Raw genomic sequence first — 19,306 nt, 5'->3', positions numbered from 1 at the left:
GATGATGCACTTGTCGACGTTGGTGACGAGTCCGGACGCGCCCGCGAAGAGGTCCAAGATGCACCGCATGTTGTTGAAGTCATTCACATTTGAAGCCATCCGTATCTTGATACGCTGTCTACTTTAGAAAATTGAATACAGTACATCAGCATATTCGATTACATCTACGAATCATCATTATACCATGCCACTTCACACGTGTTGAGTGGTCTTGCACATTAAATAAAAAGAAAGGGAAAAAAACCCAAGAATTTGAAGAGAAAGTTCAGAGTGCACCTAGGCATATGGCAAGTAAGCCTAGGCAAAATACCCGATACCCGATACCCATTACCCGTACCCGAATTACCCGAACCCGGACCTAAATTACCCGAACCCGAGGTACCCGATCCCAAATTCGGATAGCGATTTTGATTACCCGAAATTAGTTTGGGTAATTCGGGTAATATCCCCCGGTACCCAAACTACCCGAACTACCCAAAGATTTGTTTTTGTCTTTGTATTTATCATGTGTTGTTAGCTGAACCATTTAACTTATCACTTTATTAGAATATAATTCTCTCTATTTGAATGAGTGACTGTAATATATTATTCTCTACAAATTGCTATTGAAATTCTATACAAATTGCTGCTGAAATTATGTATAGATCGCTACTGAAGTTTAGTGTAGTTGGTTGTTTTCTGTAAATTTGGGTATATCGGGTAATACCCGAACCCGAATTATCGGGTACCCGAATTTGCGGGTAGTGTTTTTTCGGGGGTAATATCGGGTAGCAATTTTTATTACCCGAATTTTGAATTACCCAAATTACCCGACCCGAAAAAATCGGGTAACCCGAACGCCCAGGCTTAATGGCAAGGCAACATCCTTCCATTGGAGAACTCAAGGAGCTTAATTGCCATTACATAATTTACATTGATGTATCATAATTATGCCTAACTTGAATTGCAACGTGAAGGCGTTACTATTGCAAATGTTTATGATTACTTTAGCATGCATCTTCTTCAACATACATCCAATACAGAATTCCATTGCAAGGCACTTATGCGCACTCCCTTAATCATCATATGGTTTAGTTCACAGGAGTATTCGGGGCATCTCAATCTCAAAACCGCCTGTCAAAAACTAGCTACAGTGTCTTCTAAAAGCATGTATCTGCTGAACTCAGTTAGTCAGTTAGATGGTTAATACTTAGAGCTCAGAGGCAAAATTGGGGCACAATCTCGTGCTCTACATATCACATACTCACGACAAACATCTGGCATCAAACAGCCTGTTCGGGAGGCCGTATCGTATCGTGGATTATTTACTGCTGGCTGGTTTGGTGTGAGAGAAAAACAATTTACGATCGTTTACGAGCAAGCGAACAGGCTGAAAACCTCCCTTGTCCTTCTCTTTGATCTCATCCGGTTTGAGCACATGCAGGAGAATTGTCAGAACAATCTTTATGATTTCCTCTTCATCGTACGATGTAGCAAACCTGACTGCAAAATGTAATTGTTTTAATGTGTCACCTCATGAGTTAACTCGACACTCCTTGTTGTGGTAGATACCAAGATAATCTAAACCTAAACTATAATAAGGGCTGTTTGTGTTATTTCAAATGGATAGAAAGTATTCAATTATATGTAAATAAGCTGGACTATTCTAATTGCTTACCCCAAGGAAGGATTGGAAACTCCCATGTTTGCTTAGGAACTGATATAGCATATGCAGCAACCTGAAAATGATTGAAACTACTTGTGTCAGGCATTGCTTTGGTGCAAAGCATTTTCCAAAATATGTGCAGTTAGAATGCAGCATGCCAGCATACATACAAGAGTGGAAGCAGCAAGTGAGCAGGGAGAATTGAGAAGTAATGAGGTATCTTCTGTTTCATACAGAATGTCCAATATTTCCATGCACACTTCCAGATCCAAAAGTTCACCTAATTTTAATATTTCCCTGGCAGTGAAGAAGAAAATAAGGAGTGAGTGAATTAATTGAAAAATATAAAGCTATGTTTATTTATATCAAGATGTCAATAACTAGCAACTAGTAGCAATTCACACAGCTGTCCAACTATGGTAAAATACTAGCAATAGTAATAGAAATACTAATAATGATTCATTTGCTTAGTACTTACTGATAATAGTTCCAGTAGTCATTAGTTTGTAGTTTGTAGGATTGGTGAAACTGTACAAACATGGGAATCAAACAAGTCGTTCAATAGGGGGGTTTAGGAGATTTTCTTTTTATCAAACACGCAGGGAGCTGTATATCTTTCTATTAAGAAGGATATCTAGGGGGATTTTCTGATTATCCAATATGAAATTTCTTTTCTTAATTTTTCATATTGCCAGATTCACTTGTGAAAACAAGAGAAGATATATTGTAGATAGGAGACATGTTATGAGATTATTTTCGCTAGTGTGCCCCCATTTTAGCATTTCTCAGAAAGATATTTGGTGCTAAAAGCTGCTATAAAGAGCTACACAGTCTGCTTCCTAAGAGTGTGAAAACAGAATGTGACACAGTTAACATTTTAGTTGTGATTAGTTACTACTTGCTACTCCCTCCGCCCCAAAATAATTGCACATCTCGCACTTCGAGGAGTCAACAAATCTCTAGTTTGATTGTATTTATAGGAAATAGTATTAGCATTTGGACCTCTAAATATGTTTACTATGAAAATATATGGTGTGATTGATCTAATGATATTTATTTGATATCATAAGTATTAGTACTTATATATATTTAGTTAAACATAAATTAGTTGACTCCTCGATGTGCGTGATGTGCACTTATTTTAAGACGGACGGAGTACACATGTTTGTGATATAATAAAAACGAGGACTAGATGAGAGAGATTTCATTACTATAATAATGGTAATTCACAACAACAACAACAAAAGAATATTTTGTATAAGCTCCCATTATTCACACTTTCAGGTTTCATAGTTTGCCTTGAACAGGGTTAACTACTGTTTACGGATCAGAAAAAGGTTGTAAGCAATCCAAATAACCTGAAATGGATGAGAAGCTCCTCCAGGTATATGAAAGCAATGCTTGAAGATCCAATGCTGTGATCCACTACCTAAAATCCCACAAAAAACAAAAAGAATATAACATAGTTGACCTTATCAACTTAACCTATTGTCCAGTAATAATCTTAGCCAGGAGTTACCTCCAAGAACACCAATTCCTGCAGCATTACCGATTAGAGAAAACACCTTCAGTGATTCAGTCACAACAAGTATGCATTCAGAAAAGGAATAAACAGTTTATCATGAACTCACAGCAGTGGTGAAATCGCGGCACATGAAATGCTGGTCGGCGATGATGCGATCACCCAGGGCTTTGAGGCTCTTCACTGACATCGGCCTCCGATCATGGATCTGAAGGAAGAATTTCACAGAGAAGGCAAGGTAGTGCTACCGCCCGCGACCTGAAAGCACGCAGCGTTAGCTCAAAGGAAAGGCTTACAGTGTCTCTCACCTTGCTGGCAATCCACACCGCGACGAGCGAGAATAGCTCGAGGTTGCTGTCCCTCAGGGGCTCGAGGAGCCAGGACCTGACGACTCGGCCGCTTCGTGTGCCGCAGTACCCCATCTTCCTACAGCAACCGGGGCAAGGGATGAGAAATTCAGAACCATCGTCCCCCAGAGAAGAAGGGGTGAATGTTGGATCACCTGGGGAACGCCGGGAGGAAGCGTCCGGCGAAGAAGGTAAGTGCGGCGTACTTGACAATGGGCCGGAGGTCGAGCCGCTGTGAGGAAATCATGGGATGTAGCAGCTGAGGTCTATCAGGGTTTTGAAGTTGGGTTTGGGAACGGAAGGCACGGAATAGCTCACCATGGAGGCGTGGAGAAGGAACTGGAGGAGGTGGCGGCGCCTGGATGAACTCGGCCACGTGCTCGCCGCCGCCGCATCGTCGTCGTCCTCGATTTCCATTGTGACGCACGAGACAGGTAGACGAGCAGCAGGGGCCCCCGGGACAGCCGGCAGAGTTTGGAGTCGAAAGCGCAAGAGAAGCGGAGACGGTGGCCGAGCGGGCCGCCCGCGTACAGATCCAGAAGCGACCCAAGTACAAGACGAAGGCCCACTCGTCCATCAAGCTGGAGCAGTTCTCCCCTGCAATATGGCCCAATGCATGCTTTCCGAATGACAAGAGGTGAGACTATTTTGATTTGTTGATAGGGGCTGTTTGGATGCTGATACAAATTTATTTTTTTGGGAATTTATCGGAATGTGTTCCTATTTATTGATAGGCTTTTGGTTTACACGGGCAATTGCAGCGAGTGCTTGTCAAAAAGCTTTTATAACTAATCGTGCAGGAGATTTTGGTCTGTTATTAGGAATTTTAGGGTTTTTTTGGATAACGGGTAGTTTGGAGTTTTGTGATTTGTTCAAAATAGCTAATAACTGGATTCCTAATAATAGGATTAATTCCTTACTTACTACTTTGTGTGAGCCTTCACGGGCCACAGCTCAAAACTTGTGGCGATATTAAAAAAAAACTCGACCTGTTAGAGATAACACAGCCTCGGGGTATTGTGTTTAAGAAGAAGACATTCTCACGAAGATCGAGAAAGCCCCTGAACCTCTACCCTACTCATACACGGCGGCACCGCAGCTCTCGTGACACTGTGCTAGCCTTAGACCTATGCTTTGACGTGGGGCAGACAAGGGGATTAGACCCATGCTTTGGCGTGGGACAAATAAGGGGATTTTTTCAACGCACAAATAAAGTGTGCCACAAATAAAGTGTGCCTCCTCCGACCAACAAATCTGCCCCTAAGGGGTTCGAACTCTGGGCGATAAGGTGCAAAGCGCACAGCCAGACCAAACTGGTCTAGCGTTCGCTTGCACCTGTGGTGATAATAAAAAGGAGTTGTGGCTGCCTAATAATAGTTTTCAACCAAATGGTAGCAGCGATGTTGTGGCGGCCATGCACTTGTGGCGTGGTGGATTGAAGCAGGGAACCAAACATTCCCTGACTTTTTGGCGCAACGTAGAAAAGTTGCATGGATATGTTTGCACTTTTTTTAACAAATATCATAGCTTCCAAAAAAATCAGATATGCAATAAGAAGTCAAGTTGTCAAGCTATAATTTTCAATTAATTTTTAAACCCTCTCAATGAACGTTGAACTCCTTTTAACACGGATGGATCCATCAAGTTAAAATCAAATATTGACCCTGTTTAGTTGTCTCTCTAACAACTTCAAAAGATGTGTGGAGCTGTTTTTTCAAACAGATTAAAATTGTCGGGTTCATAAACCCGGGGTCCTAATGAGCCCGCTTTCCAACAAAAGCTCGGCCCAACAGACGACATTACAAACGACGCACAACTTTTGGGCCGGCCCAGATACCTAACGATAGGCCGGAAAAGCGATCTAGTCTCCGATCGGAAGGCCTGGCCAAGGAGGGGACGACGCTCGCTTCTGATTCCGACCCGCTTCTCTGACCGGAAGGCCTGGCCAAGGAGGGGGCGACGCTCGCTTTCGACCCCGACCCGCTTCTCCGACCGGGAATACACCAAACCTCTTCTTACGGCTCTTCTCTGACCAGCGCAGTCAGAGCCAACTGAGAACGACTGGTCAAGGACGCCCGCTCGGTGAGGACCCAAAAAATCAGGCGGAGCAGATAAGGTAAGACGCTCTAGTCAACCGTAATACCGAGGACCGTACCCTGCACACCTGCAGGACAGTACTGTCAGGCCATGCCAGAAGGGTACTTTACAGCCTTTCAGACATGTCAGAACATAGACAGTGTTGTAGACACCGACATTTGTCCTATAGTATGGTAGGCGTCGATATTTGCCATACCAGTAGAACACGATGAAGCCTATCACATGCATCTAGACATCAACAGTATTGTGGGCGCCGACAAACTATCTTATACCCGATGGCGTAGGCAACAAGACTAGGGAACACACTCACCCTCTCTCTCTTGTAAGGCCATTCCCTTCACCTATGAAAGGGGATGCACTCTCTCCCAATGGAGGATGGTGTCGATACGGGACCCACAGGATACCCCGCAAGGGAGAAAGAAGATCTAGTCTAACTAGGATTCTTCCCATATAATCTTAGTAGTAGTACTATTCAGTAATCCTACTAGGAACTTTTATTGTAAACCGACTAGGACTCTGGCCTCCTGACTATATAAAGGAGGACAGGGCTCCTAGGGAACAGAACAATAAGGGTACGATTTCTACAACACTTGATAATCAATCCAACGCAGAGACTAACACCGACTGGACGTAGGGCTGTTACTCGACCACAGTCGAGGGCCTGAACCAGGATAAACCGACTGTCTTTTGCGTTCACCATCGAGTTCCGCATACGCTGAAGCCCGAACAAACTGCCCCGGGTACCCCCGTAGCAGGCTATCGGTGGTAGAACATCAACAGCTAGCGCGCCAGGTAGGGGACTTTCGGTGACTTTGTATCCGAGAGCTCGATGGACCTCAACAACATGATCTTCTCAACGGGATCAACTTTCATCTTCGGCTCATGGATCTGCGAGGCGGACAATAATGGCAAGCTCCAAAGTTATCTCCTCGAAGATTCAAAACACCATGAAGACGATTCTATTCCGATGACCACGACAGATCAAATCTTCGGAGGATTCGCGTAGCTCATAGTGTCTGATTCAACTCAGGTTCCGCGGCTTTGCGCATCCGACTCGAATTCGAGCTCCACATTCGAGTTGGAGTCTTATCCGAGTCCTTTCGGGAAACCGAGTTCTTTTCCGATGGGACTTAAGAACACGGCCCTGACCTATCAAGAATACAACTCGGAGTACACGCAGAATCCCTTCAAGAAGTCGAATCTTCCTCCACTCAAACTCCTAAACATGGCAACATCTTATCAGGCATGGCTCAGAGAAGTCCTTGATCCAGTACTAAGAATGCCACTGAAGGGAGCTCAGGAAGGTCTTGTCCTGACTGTAACATCTCAAGACTGCATCGTTCACTGGCTGGACTCTATTCCTAAGGATAACAGTACCCGACTAGACAACACGATGACGACGACTATTCTACCCTACCAAGAAGGAGACTCGATCTGCGACATCGAGGCATCTACTAAAGTCATCAGCAACTTCGACAGTATGAAAACCAACGCCAATAACAGAACGGCTCACGCACAGGAAGTACTCATGGTTTGATGTCCTCGGTCACCATTAAATCCCCTAGAAGCACCCGTTGTCAGGTCATCAGATGAATTAGAATCCAACATATCACCCTTTGCCCAAGGCTACGATGGAGAAACCGAGAGTCAGAAACAAGCTAGAGAAAGAAAAAACAAGTTGAAGCAAGGGCGCCAACACCGTGCTAGGCAGCGCAGAGAAGCCTAGATCAGATACGAGTCAGAGTTGGCTGAATACGACAGAAGAAAATCACAACGAGAAGTCAAAGGAAGACACACGGCAAATACGCCTTATGATAAGATTCGAGAAGCATTAGAAGAACTCAGAGCAACTTCACATCCCGGAGAGAAGTATGAACAGCTCCAGGACTTGCTCTGGTCGACAATCCCAAGAACGCAGGAAGAGAGAACCCAATCAAGACTACCCGCCAGATCAACAACCCATAGGCAAGAGGATCAAAATCAAAGGAAGTCCACTTTCAAAAGACTTGGGCCAGGTGGAAGCCATAACGAAGAAAGTAGGAAGGAACATAATCAAGGCCACCAATTTGAATAACCAAGAAAGGCCAGGAGTAGGGTACCTACCTAGACAGCCTCGTAGAATTATTCTCATCAAAACAACAGTTGGCCAGAAGGAGGTGCCGAATCCGAATTCAAAGAAGCTGGAACACACGACAGATTCCCCTATTTCGCGAACACGCTTGCATCGGTACGATTACCTCACAAGTTCAAACCGTCTAACCACTCCAAGTATGATGGCAAAACTGAACCAAGGCAATGGCTCAGAATATATTCACAATCAATTGAACTAGTCGGAGGAGACGACAATATCAAGACCCTGTTCTTTCCCATGGCACTAGAAGATATGCCCCTCCAATGGTTCGACAAACTAAATCCAGGATCTATCAAAAATTGGGAGGACTTGCAAAGAGCTTTTTGTGAGAATTTTGTAGGAATCATTACACACCCAATCACTCATGCAGAACTAAAAGGACTCAAGCAAAAGGGAGGCGAAAGTCTCAGAAATTACTATCGACGATTCGGCGAACTACGAGCTCAAGTGCATGACATCACCGAACGAGAAGTAATTGAAGCTTTCTCTCATGGAATCATGGCTAGGTGGCAATTTCAAGACTTCTACAAAGAAAATCCGAGAAACAATGAAGAATTCAGATGAACAGTAGAAAAGATGATTACTGCAGAAGAAAAAACACGAGAGAGGTTCCCGGATAGAAACAACCAGGACAACCCGGACAAACAAAATCTTCGAAATAGCAGACATCAAGAAAGAAAACGTAGACCAGACAATACCGTGGCAATGGCCGACAAATCAAAGAAGTTCTCCAAACCTAGAAGATATGATGACATTGAAAACATACGTTGCCCATTGCACCCCAATGGGAGACACACCATCAAAAATTGCTACACTTTCAATGATCGATACACAAGAAAAGATAGTAAGGAGAACACCAAAGAGGACAATCAGAAAAAAGATGAAGACAACCACGAGGACAAAGGATTCCAAAAACCCAGGGGAATGGTAGCAGTGATCTTCTTAGGGGCTCCAGATTGCAGAAGCAAACATCAAGAAAAACTAGCACTACGGACTATCATGACAGCAGAACCGGCTACACCAAGATATCTCAATTGGTCACAGTATCCTATTCAATTTACCAGAGAAGACCAATGGACTAGCGTGGGAAACGCAGGCCATTATCCACTGGTTCTAGATCCAAATATTGCTGGTATGACTGTCACCAAAGTATTAATCGATGGGGGAGCCAGACTCAACATCATCTTTTCAGAAACACTAAGGAAGATGGGACTATAACTCATCGGGATAATCACACCAACAAGCACACCTTTTTATGGAATAGTACCCGGTAAAGCAGCCATGCCGCTCGGACAAATTACTCTACCAGTCACTTTTGGAACACCCTCGAACTACCGAACAGAATTCATCAAATTTGTGGTGGCGGACTTTGAGTCATCGTACCATGCAATTCTCGGACGACCGGCACTAGCAAAATTCATGGCGATAGCGCATTACCCGTATTTGCTGCTCAAGATGCCAGGACCTAATGGAGTACTTTCCCTTCGAAGTGACTTGAAACGTGCTTTTGACTGCGATGTTCAAGCAATCCAGATTGCAGCCAGAGCACAAGATGACCAAAGTAGAAAAGAAATGGCCACAATTGCTGCAGAGATGAGCCAAGAAGAATTAGAAATACCGGCTAAAAAGCCCAGCATCATCGTACCACCAAAAGAAGCCGACATCAAGCAAATCGACTTGGGCACTAGCGATACCTCCAAGACAGCAACCATCAGTGCTCACCTCTCGGCAAAATAGGAACTCGTGCTCACCAACTTTCTTTGGAACAACAAAGATATCTTCGCTTGGAAGCCAGCCGACATGCCAGGTGTCCTAAGAGAGTTGGCTGAGCACAGAATTGATGTTAATGAAAGCTCCAAACCTGTAAAGCAATGGCTACGACGATTCTCACCTAACAAGAAGGCAGCAATTAAAAAAGAAATCACAAAGCTAATGGCGGCCGGATTCATTAGAGAAATCCTTCATCCAGATTGGCTAGCAAACCCAGTCCTTATGCAGAAGAAGAACACGGACGAGTGGCGCATGTGCGTTGACTACACAGATCTCAACAAACATTGCCCAAAAGATCCGTTTGGGCTACCACGCATTGACCAGATAGTTGACTCAATAGCAGGGTCTGCACTATTATCCTTCCTTGATTACTATTCAGGGTATCACCAGATCGCATTAAAAGTTCAAGACTAAAAGTCAAGACAAAGAAGAGAAATTCAATGCAACAGGAATATGAAAACAACTCACCGCCGCATGATGAGGGGTACTTCATCATCCTCCTCTCCCTCAACCAACGAAACCAGAGCACCTGCTGAAAAAAGAATAAAAAGTACTCGGTTCAAGAGTAAAACAGGAAAACAAAGGAACAAAGAGTATTAAATGTGCTCACCTAAGAGCATGCTAGCAACAGCTGGAGTACCTGAGAGAGTACTTGGTTTGTGAGGCTTCTTGGAGACAGGCAGGCCGGATGAAGACCCATCCGTTCGCCCCCTCTTTGGGACACTATGAGGACCGCGAGGGACTAGACGAGGAACATATTCTTCATATATATCAACAAATCTAGAAGAAACCCCAGGAAGCGCTGTGGAGGTTGGAGACTTACTAGTTGTAGAAGTTCTAGCAAGTTTATCCCTAGTCTCCACCACGGCAGGGAGAACATCAAGAGGGATCGGGTCAACAAAGTTCCGCCCAAGCTCCTATGAAAAAGGATAAAATAGCAAGACAAGGAAAAGCTAAGCAAAAATGGATGCAGCAAAAGTACATAAAGTACCCAAACAAAGAGATAAACAACTCACAGCTGGGGGCGGGTTGTTGGCAGAGAACTCGAAGACAGCAGGAGGAATAACGCTCACTCCTTTCAGCATCTTCTAGAGATGCTCGAGTACCTCCTCATCGGTCAGCTCAAGAGCTGGGACCATGCATGAAGGATCCTTGGCCCCAGAATACTCGAAGCCAAGGTGCTCCCGCTCTTTCAAAGGCTGAACTCGGCGACGAAGAAAACTCGAAACAATACCGAAACCGGTTAAACCCTGCTGTTTCAGCATGCTAATCCTATCAAGGAGTGACTAGATCACTTGAATCTTAGCAGATGACTCAAGTTTCTTGTCCCATCGGTCATTCACCACAGGACCAGATCCAGAATGGATGACAAGGGAAGGGATCAAATTGGCAGCATAAAACCAGTTGGCACGCCAATCTTTTATAGAATCAACTAGGTCATAGTCAAAGAACTTGCTCTTAAGACCCTGGCGAAACTGAATCCTACAACCGCCAAGAACGCTGGTTTCTTCGCGACGGGGTTGAGGTTTCAGACGAAAGAAGTAGCAAAAAAGAGATAGAGAAGGAGGGATTCCAAAGAAAGCTTCACAGAGATGAACGAAAATGGAAAGATGGAGAACGGCATTAGGGGTTAGATGGTTCAAACTAACCCCAAAATAACCAAGAAACTAATGAAGGAAGGCGGAAGCAGGAAGGCAAAGTCCAGCGCGAACAAAGGAAACGAAGAGGACAATCTCACCAGGACCCGGAGCAGGAACCCGATGCTCGCCCGGAACTCTCCATTCAGCGATGACTTTGCTTTGGATCAAGCCATCACTGATGAGCTCGCGCAGCTGATCTTCGCTTGTTGTTGGAGCCAGCCAAACCTTCTGAGCAGCCCTCATGGCCACGAACTCTTGGTTCTCGATCAAAGAAAGGGATGGCTCCTCGTCCACGAAGGTTGCCTGGGACTTGCTCGCGGTTTTCTTCTTACCCATGAACTAGCGGAAGCAAAAAGGTACTAGGGAAGATGAAGCTAGGATGGTGGTGCTCGGGAGACAGCGACGATGACGGCGGCGGATTTCTGAAAGCTAGGGTTTCAAAGCAAGAGCTTGGCAGCAAAGGAAAGGAAGATAAAAGGTCTATAAATAAATTTTACAGCGTTAGAAACGACCCACCAGGCCCATTAAAACACCATGTGAGAACGCGATGGTCCATTTACCGACGCAGCTAAAATGATGGACGGCATAAATCCACACAATGGTACAATTTAACGGGCAGATTTTAGACTTATCCGTCCAGCACCATGGCAGGATTATCAGATCACTACAAGAACAACCCATCAACCAAAAAGAAACAAAGGGCTACCTCGCAAGGAACAAAAGAACCTGATTATTTAAGAAAGAACTCGGTAATCTCATGAACGACAGGGATCACAGCAGAAAAGTAAAGGACAACTCAGAAGACAAGATTCGTTCCATTACAAGCGACTTCAAAAATAGAAGATTACAAATCTTACAAGACCCAACGAACTCGGTACCACGAAAAGCAAAGTAGCAAAGAGGAACACGGACACGGCTAGGCTCTGGAACGACTACGTGTCCCAAATCACTACTCGGAAGGACAAACCGCCATCAGCTATACTATTTTCTTCAAAGGACGGACACAGTGCATCCAAGGCAGAAATCAGCAGCACGGCAGGACAACATGGAGCAGAGAAGGCCGGCGGGCATCTGTCTACCCAAGACCGATGTGATGCTAGATATGGTGTTGATCTGCACCAGACAGTCTCAGGACAGGTGACGAGGATCAACCCAGAACTGCCAGATGAAGGAACGAAGCCCATATCACAAGACTTCCTCCAACTACCGCCATGTACATCCTGGTACAATGCTGTCGTGGGATTAGCCTACCTCTAATCCCTATCACAAGACTTCCTCCAGCTACGACAAGACGCACAGGAACTACAAAATATGCCCGGGGGCTGATCTACTTCGCAAACTACCATGTTCATAACCACGAAGGTTTCAACAGAATGTTCAATGGATGAAAACAAGCACTCCAGAAGAGTATTTATAAATCAAAGGAGCGGCGCACATGGACTAGGAGTACCAACGAAATAAGCCTAAACAAGGACACAGTGAAAAGACATGACTCAATAATGGAAGACTCAGGCGAGAGGGAATAGTACTCGAAGACGAGCATATTCGGAAGAATATACCAACACAGTACAACCCGTGGACAAAAGGCATTTACACTCAACCACCACCATACAACTACATTTGATAATAGCAGACTATCAAAGAATATGCCAAGACCTCGCATCCGAGTTCTTCCTGAACAAAACAACACGGATATACGCTCAGGGGCTACAAAAGGAAGAATATACAGTTCTTTCAAACAACTCAGATTCAAGACCCTCCAACTTTTTTGTTCCAAATAGCAAGAGGCTTGGGGGCTACACTCAGTGAGTGCACTTTTTCTTCAAAAAAGCGCACGTCACCAAAAGACTTCCTCAACGCATACCACTTCGAGACATTACGACAAAAAGAACCTGGAACAAGCCATATTCGAGTTCTTTTTGATAAAACTTCAATGAACAATCAGAGCAACTACAAGACAAGATTCTCCAGCTCCTTGTTCCAAATAGTAAGAGGCTCGGGGGCTACAACCAGATGGATGTACTTTTTCTTCAAAAAGCACTCACCACTCAAAGATCCCAAGAAGCGCTACAAGGTTTCACTCCAGAAAGCACTCAGATGATGTTCGAAGGAGCAAAACAAGACTTTCAGAGCTCAATCATGAAGTGCTCGGGGGCTTGTCGATACGGGACCCACAGAATACCCCGCAAGGGAGAAAGAAGATCTAGTCTAACTAGGATTCTTCCCATATAATCTTAGTAGTAGTACTATTCAGTAATCCTACTAGGAACTTTTATTGTAAACCAACTAGGACTCTAGCCTCCTGACTATATAAAGGAGGGCAGGGCTCCTAGGGAACAGAACAATAAGGGTACAATTTCTACAACACTTGATAATCAATCCAACGCAGAGGCTAACGCCGATTGGACATAGGGCTATTACTCGACCACAGTCGAGGGCCTGAACCAAGATAAACCGACTGTCTCTTACGTTCACCATCGAGTTCCGCATACGCTGAAGCCCGAACAAACTACCCCGGGTACCCCCGTGGTAGGCTATTGGTGGTAGAACATCGACAGATGGTCAATTCTGACTCTCTCTCTCTCTCTCTGTTAGCATTAGATATTCTGAGCACTCAAACAGCTTCACGGCTCTAGAACTCCATAGCTATATAGAGCATACATTCCAATACTTACCGCACGTAGGAGCTCCCATCACTCTCGGCCCTTTAGTCCAGAGTCTGATCGGACCTCTAACACCCCCATCTTATTCTCACTCGTTTGTAACCCCACAACAAACTTCGAGCACCTAGGCTTATGAATAAAGTCATCGACCGACTCAAACTTAACGTACGGCACGTTGCCCGAACCAGTATAAATCATGTGTCATTGAGTGCTAGACCATATCCGATCACAGCGTACGATAAAACTATAAATATTTACATGTTGATCACTTTTTGCACTAACAGTTGGCGCCATCCATGGGAAGGATGCCGTAAGTTCACGCTTTTGATTATTAGAAGGCCCACCTTTCCACCATCTTCATCATGATGGGCTCAAGCAATACGATTCGCTTTGGCTCGCTAGAGTTTCCCACACTCCCGCCAGTTGAGATGTGGGTCCCTTCTATCTTCAAGCCATCCCAAACCTTCCTCTTTAGAAGCCTAGACTTTATCGCCGACTAGCTTGGCGTGCTTCGTCTTCGCGAGGAGGCACTTGTCCTGGCGCCCATCAGAGGAGGAGCGCCCTCCATTGGCTCCGGGCCACCCAGCGACCTCAACAACGAGACACCTATGCTTTGCTCTGAGCCCACGCTAGGCTTACACCCCACTATGAGTAACATACATATTGTTCTTTACTCACTTTTTGATATCTTTCGCTGACTCTCCGAAGGGACCCCATTGTCCCCACCGCAACCGCAATGCGACCAGTTTCCCTACGGCCTTGCGTCTCTCACGGACGTGGACGCGCGGGGGCTTCAAAGGATGCTGACGCTAACCCCTCTCACATCCGAATTCATGGGGATGGCGGGCTATGCTCCCACCTCTTTTCATGACCTCATGGATGACAAGGTTGAAAGTGATGGATCCAACAACGGCGATGTCATGGCACCTAGCCACCATCTATCCTGAGAGTGCGCTATGGTGGATGCTCTGGGACAGCCGTCGGTGGTAGTAGAGTCTCTACAGACTCACACCCCTCTAGACCCTCATGTGGAGGCCCTCGCATGTGCATAGGAGCACGGTGAGGAGTTATGACAAAGGCGGAAGAGCCAGCCGCCACCTATGCTGGTGCGCTCGGCGTAGCGCGCTGCACCATGCGCGTGTGACCCGATGAGCGGCGCCTAGGGTCACACCCACTAGGTCCAACACAACATCATTGACGGGGGGAATGATCCCCCACTATTTGCTTAGGCTAGCCAGAACATCACCGCTACGATGATGCTTCTGCGTGGCCTTCCAGAGCCTATCGACCCTCAGGAGCAGGCGATCCACCAGAACCACCGGGCGCTGGTGGAAACTACCGCCGTTCAACAGGCAAAGAGCTCCGCATCGTGACACCGACTCGCGGCCTCTCTCCCCATCAAGGGAATGAGGGTGCACCAGTCGAATTGCTCTATCCGCTCACCACTACAGTCGCCGGGCATGGAACAGGAGGCCACAGCTGCACCATGGCCTAACCCGGTGCCCGCTCCACACCGACCACCTATGCGCGAACGCCTTAGGCCAAACCAAGATGCTCGCAATGTCATCAACAATCGATGGCAAGCCTGATGTGATGATGATGTCCATCAAGGGGTAGTGAGAGCAGGTGGCATGGACCTCAGCTAGACCATCGAGGGGAGCGGGGAAACACACCCTAAGCATGGTCACCGACCGGATGACTGGAGTCCTAGCCCGAATAGCCCGGGACCATGGGCCTTTGGACATCACATCCAGAAAGCGTTGTTCCCACAATGCTTCCGACCACCTACCAACATCGTCAAATACATCGAGAAAATGAATCCTGATATATGGCTCGAAGACTTCCGGCTCTCCTACCGAGCCAGAGGAGTGGACGATGACCACTTCATCATTCAATACCTCCCCATCTGCGTGGGGGAGCATGTTCGAGCATGGCTCAAATTCTTCCCACCTGATAGCATACGTGACTAGGCAGATCTCAAGAGAATCTTCATCGGGAATTTCTAGGGGACGTATGTCCGCCCTAGAAATTCCTAGGACCTCAAGAGCGGCAACAGGAGCCCAATGAGTCCCTACGGGATTACAACCATAGGTTCTTAAAATGATACAACTCCTTTCCTGATGTTGTTGACGTGGACATCATTAGCGTGTTCCTCTCTGGGATAACCTATGAGTTCTTGATCCACAAGCTCGGCTGTCTAAAGCCCCGTACCACCCGCAACCTGCTCGACGTCGCCACGAACCACGCCTCCGGCGAGGAGGCAGTAGGAGCGGTCTTTAGTGGAGGCTGAGACAAGGGCAAGGCCAAGCACAAGGACCAAGACGAGGGCCCCTCCATACAAAGGGGCAAAAAGAACAAAAAGGATCGGTGTCGACTGGCCAACTCCGCTTTGGTCGTCATGGCCAATCGCGTGGGTAAGCTGCCCTAGTAGGGTAGCCCAACCACTTCAACAAGCTCATGGAGAGTCCATGCACCAACCACGCCTACCCTATCAAGCACCTCTATAAGGATTGCAAACTCCTCAAGCGCTTTCTATGACAGGCCGGTGGATCGAAAGAAGGAAAGGGCAAGGAGGCAGCGACCAAGAATGGAGGCATGGCGGGCAAGGATAGGGATGGCTTTTCTGACCTCGAGGAATGCCTCATGATCTTCAAGGGATCCGATGCCATCTACTCCAAGTGCCAGCACAAAGTGTGCTACAGAGAGGCATGCATCACCAAAATGGTCATCCCCTCCTTCCTTAGCTGGTCAGAATCTTCGATCACTTTTGATCAGAGGGCCATCCTTCCCATGTCGCCAGACCAGGTCACTACTCGCTCATCATCGACCCCATTGCCTGCAAGAAGTGTCTCACCAAGGTGCTGATGGACGAAAGCAACAGCCTCAACATCCTCTACGTCGACACCTTCGACGCCATGCGCATCCCCCGATCGGAGCTTCACCCGATGAGCTCTCCCTTCCATGACATGATCCCAAGAACAGAGGCATACCTGCTCAGGCAGATTGACCTACCCATCATGTTTGGTAACTTAGCCAACTTCCACTTAGAGGTCCTCACCTTTGAGGTGGTGGACTTCCTAGGGTCCTACCATGGCATCTTAGGGCGGCCATGCTATGTCAAGTTCATGGCGATCCCCAACTACACCTACCTCAAGTTGAAGATGTCGGGACTGAATGGCGTCATCACTGTGGGTAGCACCTTTTCGCATGCCTACATGTGCGACCACGAGCATTATGAGCTCGCCACTATCATCATCAACTTAGCCAAGCTCCCTCGGCTTAGAGAATTAATGACCCCAATAGTCCCGAACTACAATAAGCCAACCTCCTCAACTGCCTTCCACCCACTCGAGGAAACTAAGGCAATGGGGATCGACCCCACCGACCCAACCAAGATGGTGTGGATCGGGACCCAGCTCTTGGCCAAATAGGAATGCGAGCTCGCTGACTTTCTATGCGCCAATCGTGATGTCTTTGCATGGAAACCTTCTAACATGCTAAGCATACCACGGGTGGTTGCCGAGCACACATTATGCCTCATCCCAGGCTCAAAGCCCACCAAGCAATGCCTGCATCGCTTTGATGATGAGAGGTGCAGGGCCATAGGCGAGGTCGCCAAACTCCTGGCAGCCAGATTCATCAAGGAGGTATACCACTCTGACTGGCTAGCCAATCCTGTTCTTGTTAAAAAGAAGACAGGGAAATGGAGAATGTATGTTGATTATACTGGCCTCAACAAAGCATGTCCAAAGGACCATTTTCCTTTGCCATGAATAGACCAGATAGTCGACTCCATCTCAGGATGTGAAATCCTCTCCTTTCTAGATGCCTACTCAGGCTATCACCAGATCATGATGGAAAGAGTCCGACCAGCTCGCAACCTCATTCATCACCCCATATGATTTGTACTATTATGTGACCATGCCTTTCGGTCTGAAGAACGTTGGCACCACCTATCAACGGTGCATGCAGCAATGCTTCGTCAACCAAATTGACCCGCTCGACCAACCTGATCAAGTCGAGCGGCCAAAACCAACAATCACCGTCTATGTAGATGACATAGTGGTCAAAACGGCTTAAGCTTGCGACCTGATCGTGAACTTGGCTGCAACGTTCATGAACCTCCGAAGGTTCAACGTCAAATTGAATCCCGAAAAATGTGTTTTCGGGGTTCCGAAGGGGAAGCTGCTTGGATACATCATGTCCGAACACAGTATTGAGGCCAACCCCAAAAAAATCACGGCCATCTCCAACATGGGCCCTATACGCAATGTCAATGGCGTACAAAGGCTCACTGGCTGTTTGACCACCCTGAGCCGGTTCATCCCCTAGCTAGGCGAGCGCTGGATGCCTCTCTACAAGCTTCTAAAAAGATGGACGTGTTTGTCTAGACTGAAGAAGCACAATAGTCTTTGGAGAGCCTTAAAGCATCTCTAACATTGGCCCCAATCCTCGTCACTCCCAAACGGGGAGAACCCCTCCTCTATGTCACGGCAAGCAACCACGTGGTGAGCGCCACCCTAGTCATCGAATGGGAGGAGCTAGGACACCACCTTAAGGTCCAATGACCTGCATACTTCATTGGGGTGGTACTCACCGATGCCAAGGTTCTGTACCCCTAGGTGCAGAAACTTCTATACACCGTGCTGATGATGACCTTTAAGCTCCTATACTACTTCACCGACCACGAAGTCTTGATCATCACTTCATACCCACTAGGAGACATCATCCGCAACCACGATGCCATGGGATGAATCTCCAAGTGGGCACTCAAACTAATGGGCCATGATATCAGGTATATTCCCCACACCGCTATTAAGTCTCAGGCTCTCATGGACTTTGTCACCGAATGGACAAAGGTCCATCTCCCGACCCTAGATGTCACCCACGAGTACTAGACGATGTACTTCGATGGATCGGTGATGGTGCCTAGCTTGGGGTAGGAGTGGTTCTAATCTCCCTGGATGTGAGCAGACTCCACTACGTGATCCGTCTCCACTTTTTGGCCTCAAACAATACCACGGAATACGAGGCCCTTATCAATGGATTGCGTATCGCCATCGAGCTCGGCGCTACGCGGCTATATGTTTGAGCGACTCGGAGTTGGTCGTTGACCAAGTCATGAAGGAGTCCTCTTGCAAAAGTCCCCTCATGGTAGCATACTGCCAGGAGATGCGTAAGCTCGAGGACAAATTCCAGGGGATCGAACTACATTATGTCCCCCGAAAGGACAACGATGCCGTTGATTTTCTCGCAAAATTGGCTGTCAGGCGGGTTTTGTCTCTAGATGGGGTCCTCATCAATGACCTTCATGAGCCATCTGCCTGTGTCCTAGAAGGTCCGATCTAGACACATCCAGACACCAACCTGGCGCTTGGGGGCTCTAACCTCGGCGCCTCCATGATAGCGTTGCCCGCCGATGTCACCATGGTAGCACTTGATCAAGCCGACTGGAGAGCACCGCTACTCGCCTACCTCCTTGAGGAGATTC

The 19,306-nt window shown here is 46.8% G+C and overlaps 1 protein-coding gene across 3 annotated transcripts; it reads right to left on the bottom strand.

The window, feature by feature from the left end:
• Nucleotides 1-901: 901 nt before the first annotated feature.
• Nucleotides 902-3,988, bottom strand: LOC136540328 (cyclin-J18-like). 3 transcript variants are annotated; one of them, XM_066532328.1, is made up of 9 exons: nt 3,833-3,988; nt 3,476-3,746; nt 3,277-3,375; nt 3,165-3,182; nt 3,004-3,074; nt 1,816-1,942; nt 1,658-1,718; nt 1,376-1,482; nt 902-1,267 (listed from the first exon to the last, which is right to left on the bottom strand). In XM_066532328.1, the coding sequence occupies exons 1-9, from the start codon at nt 3,907-3,909 to the stop codon at nt 1,244-1,246; spliced, it is 855 nt and encodes a 284-aa protein (XP_066388425.1). In that variant the 5' UTR covers nt 3,910-3,988; the 3' UTR covers nt 902-1,243. The 3 variants fall into 3 exon arrangements, with proteins under 3 accessions (XP_066388425.1, XP_066388426.1, XP_066388424.1); XM_066532329.1 differs by having other exon boundaries at nt 902-1,482; nt 3,476-3,593; nt 3,670-3,746; XM_066532327.1 differs by having other exon boundaries at nt 902-1,482.
• Nucleotides 3,989-19,306: the final 15,318 nt, after the last annotated feature.

This window comes from Miscanthus floridulus, chromosome 2 (genome assembly GCF_019320115.1).
Source record: "Miscanthus floridulus cultivar M001 chromosome 2, ASM1932011v1, whole genome shotgun sequence".
NCBI classification, from domain to species: domain Eukaryota; kingdom Viridiplantae; phylum Streptophyta; class Magnoliopsida; order Poales; family Poaceae; genus Miscanthus; species Miscanthus floridulus.
Note: the sequence above shows the minus strand (reverse complement) of the source record. Positions and strands in the feature narration are given on the sequence as shown.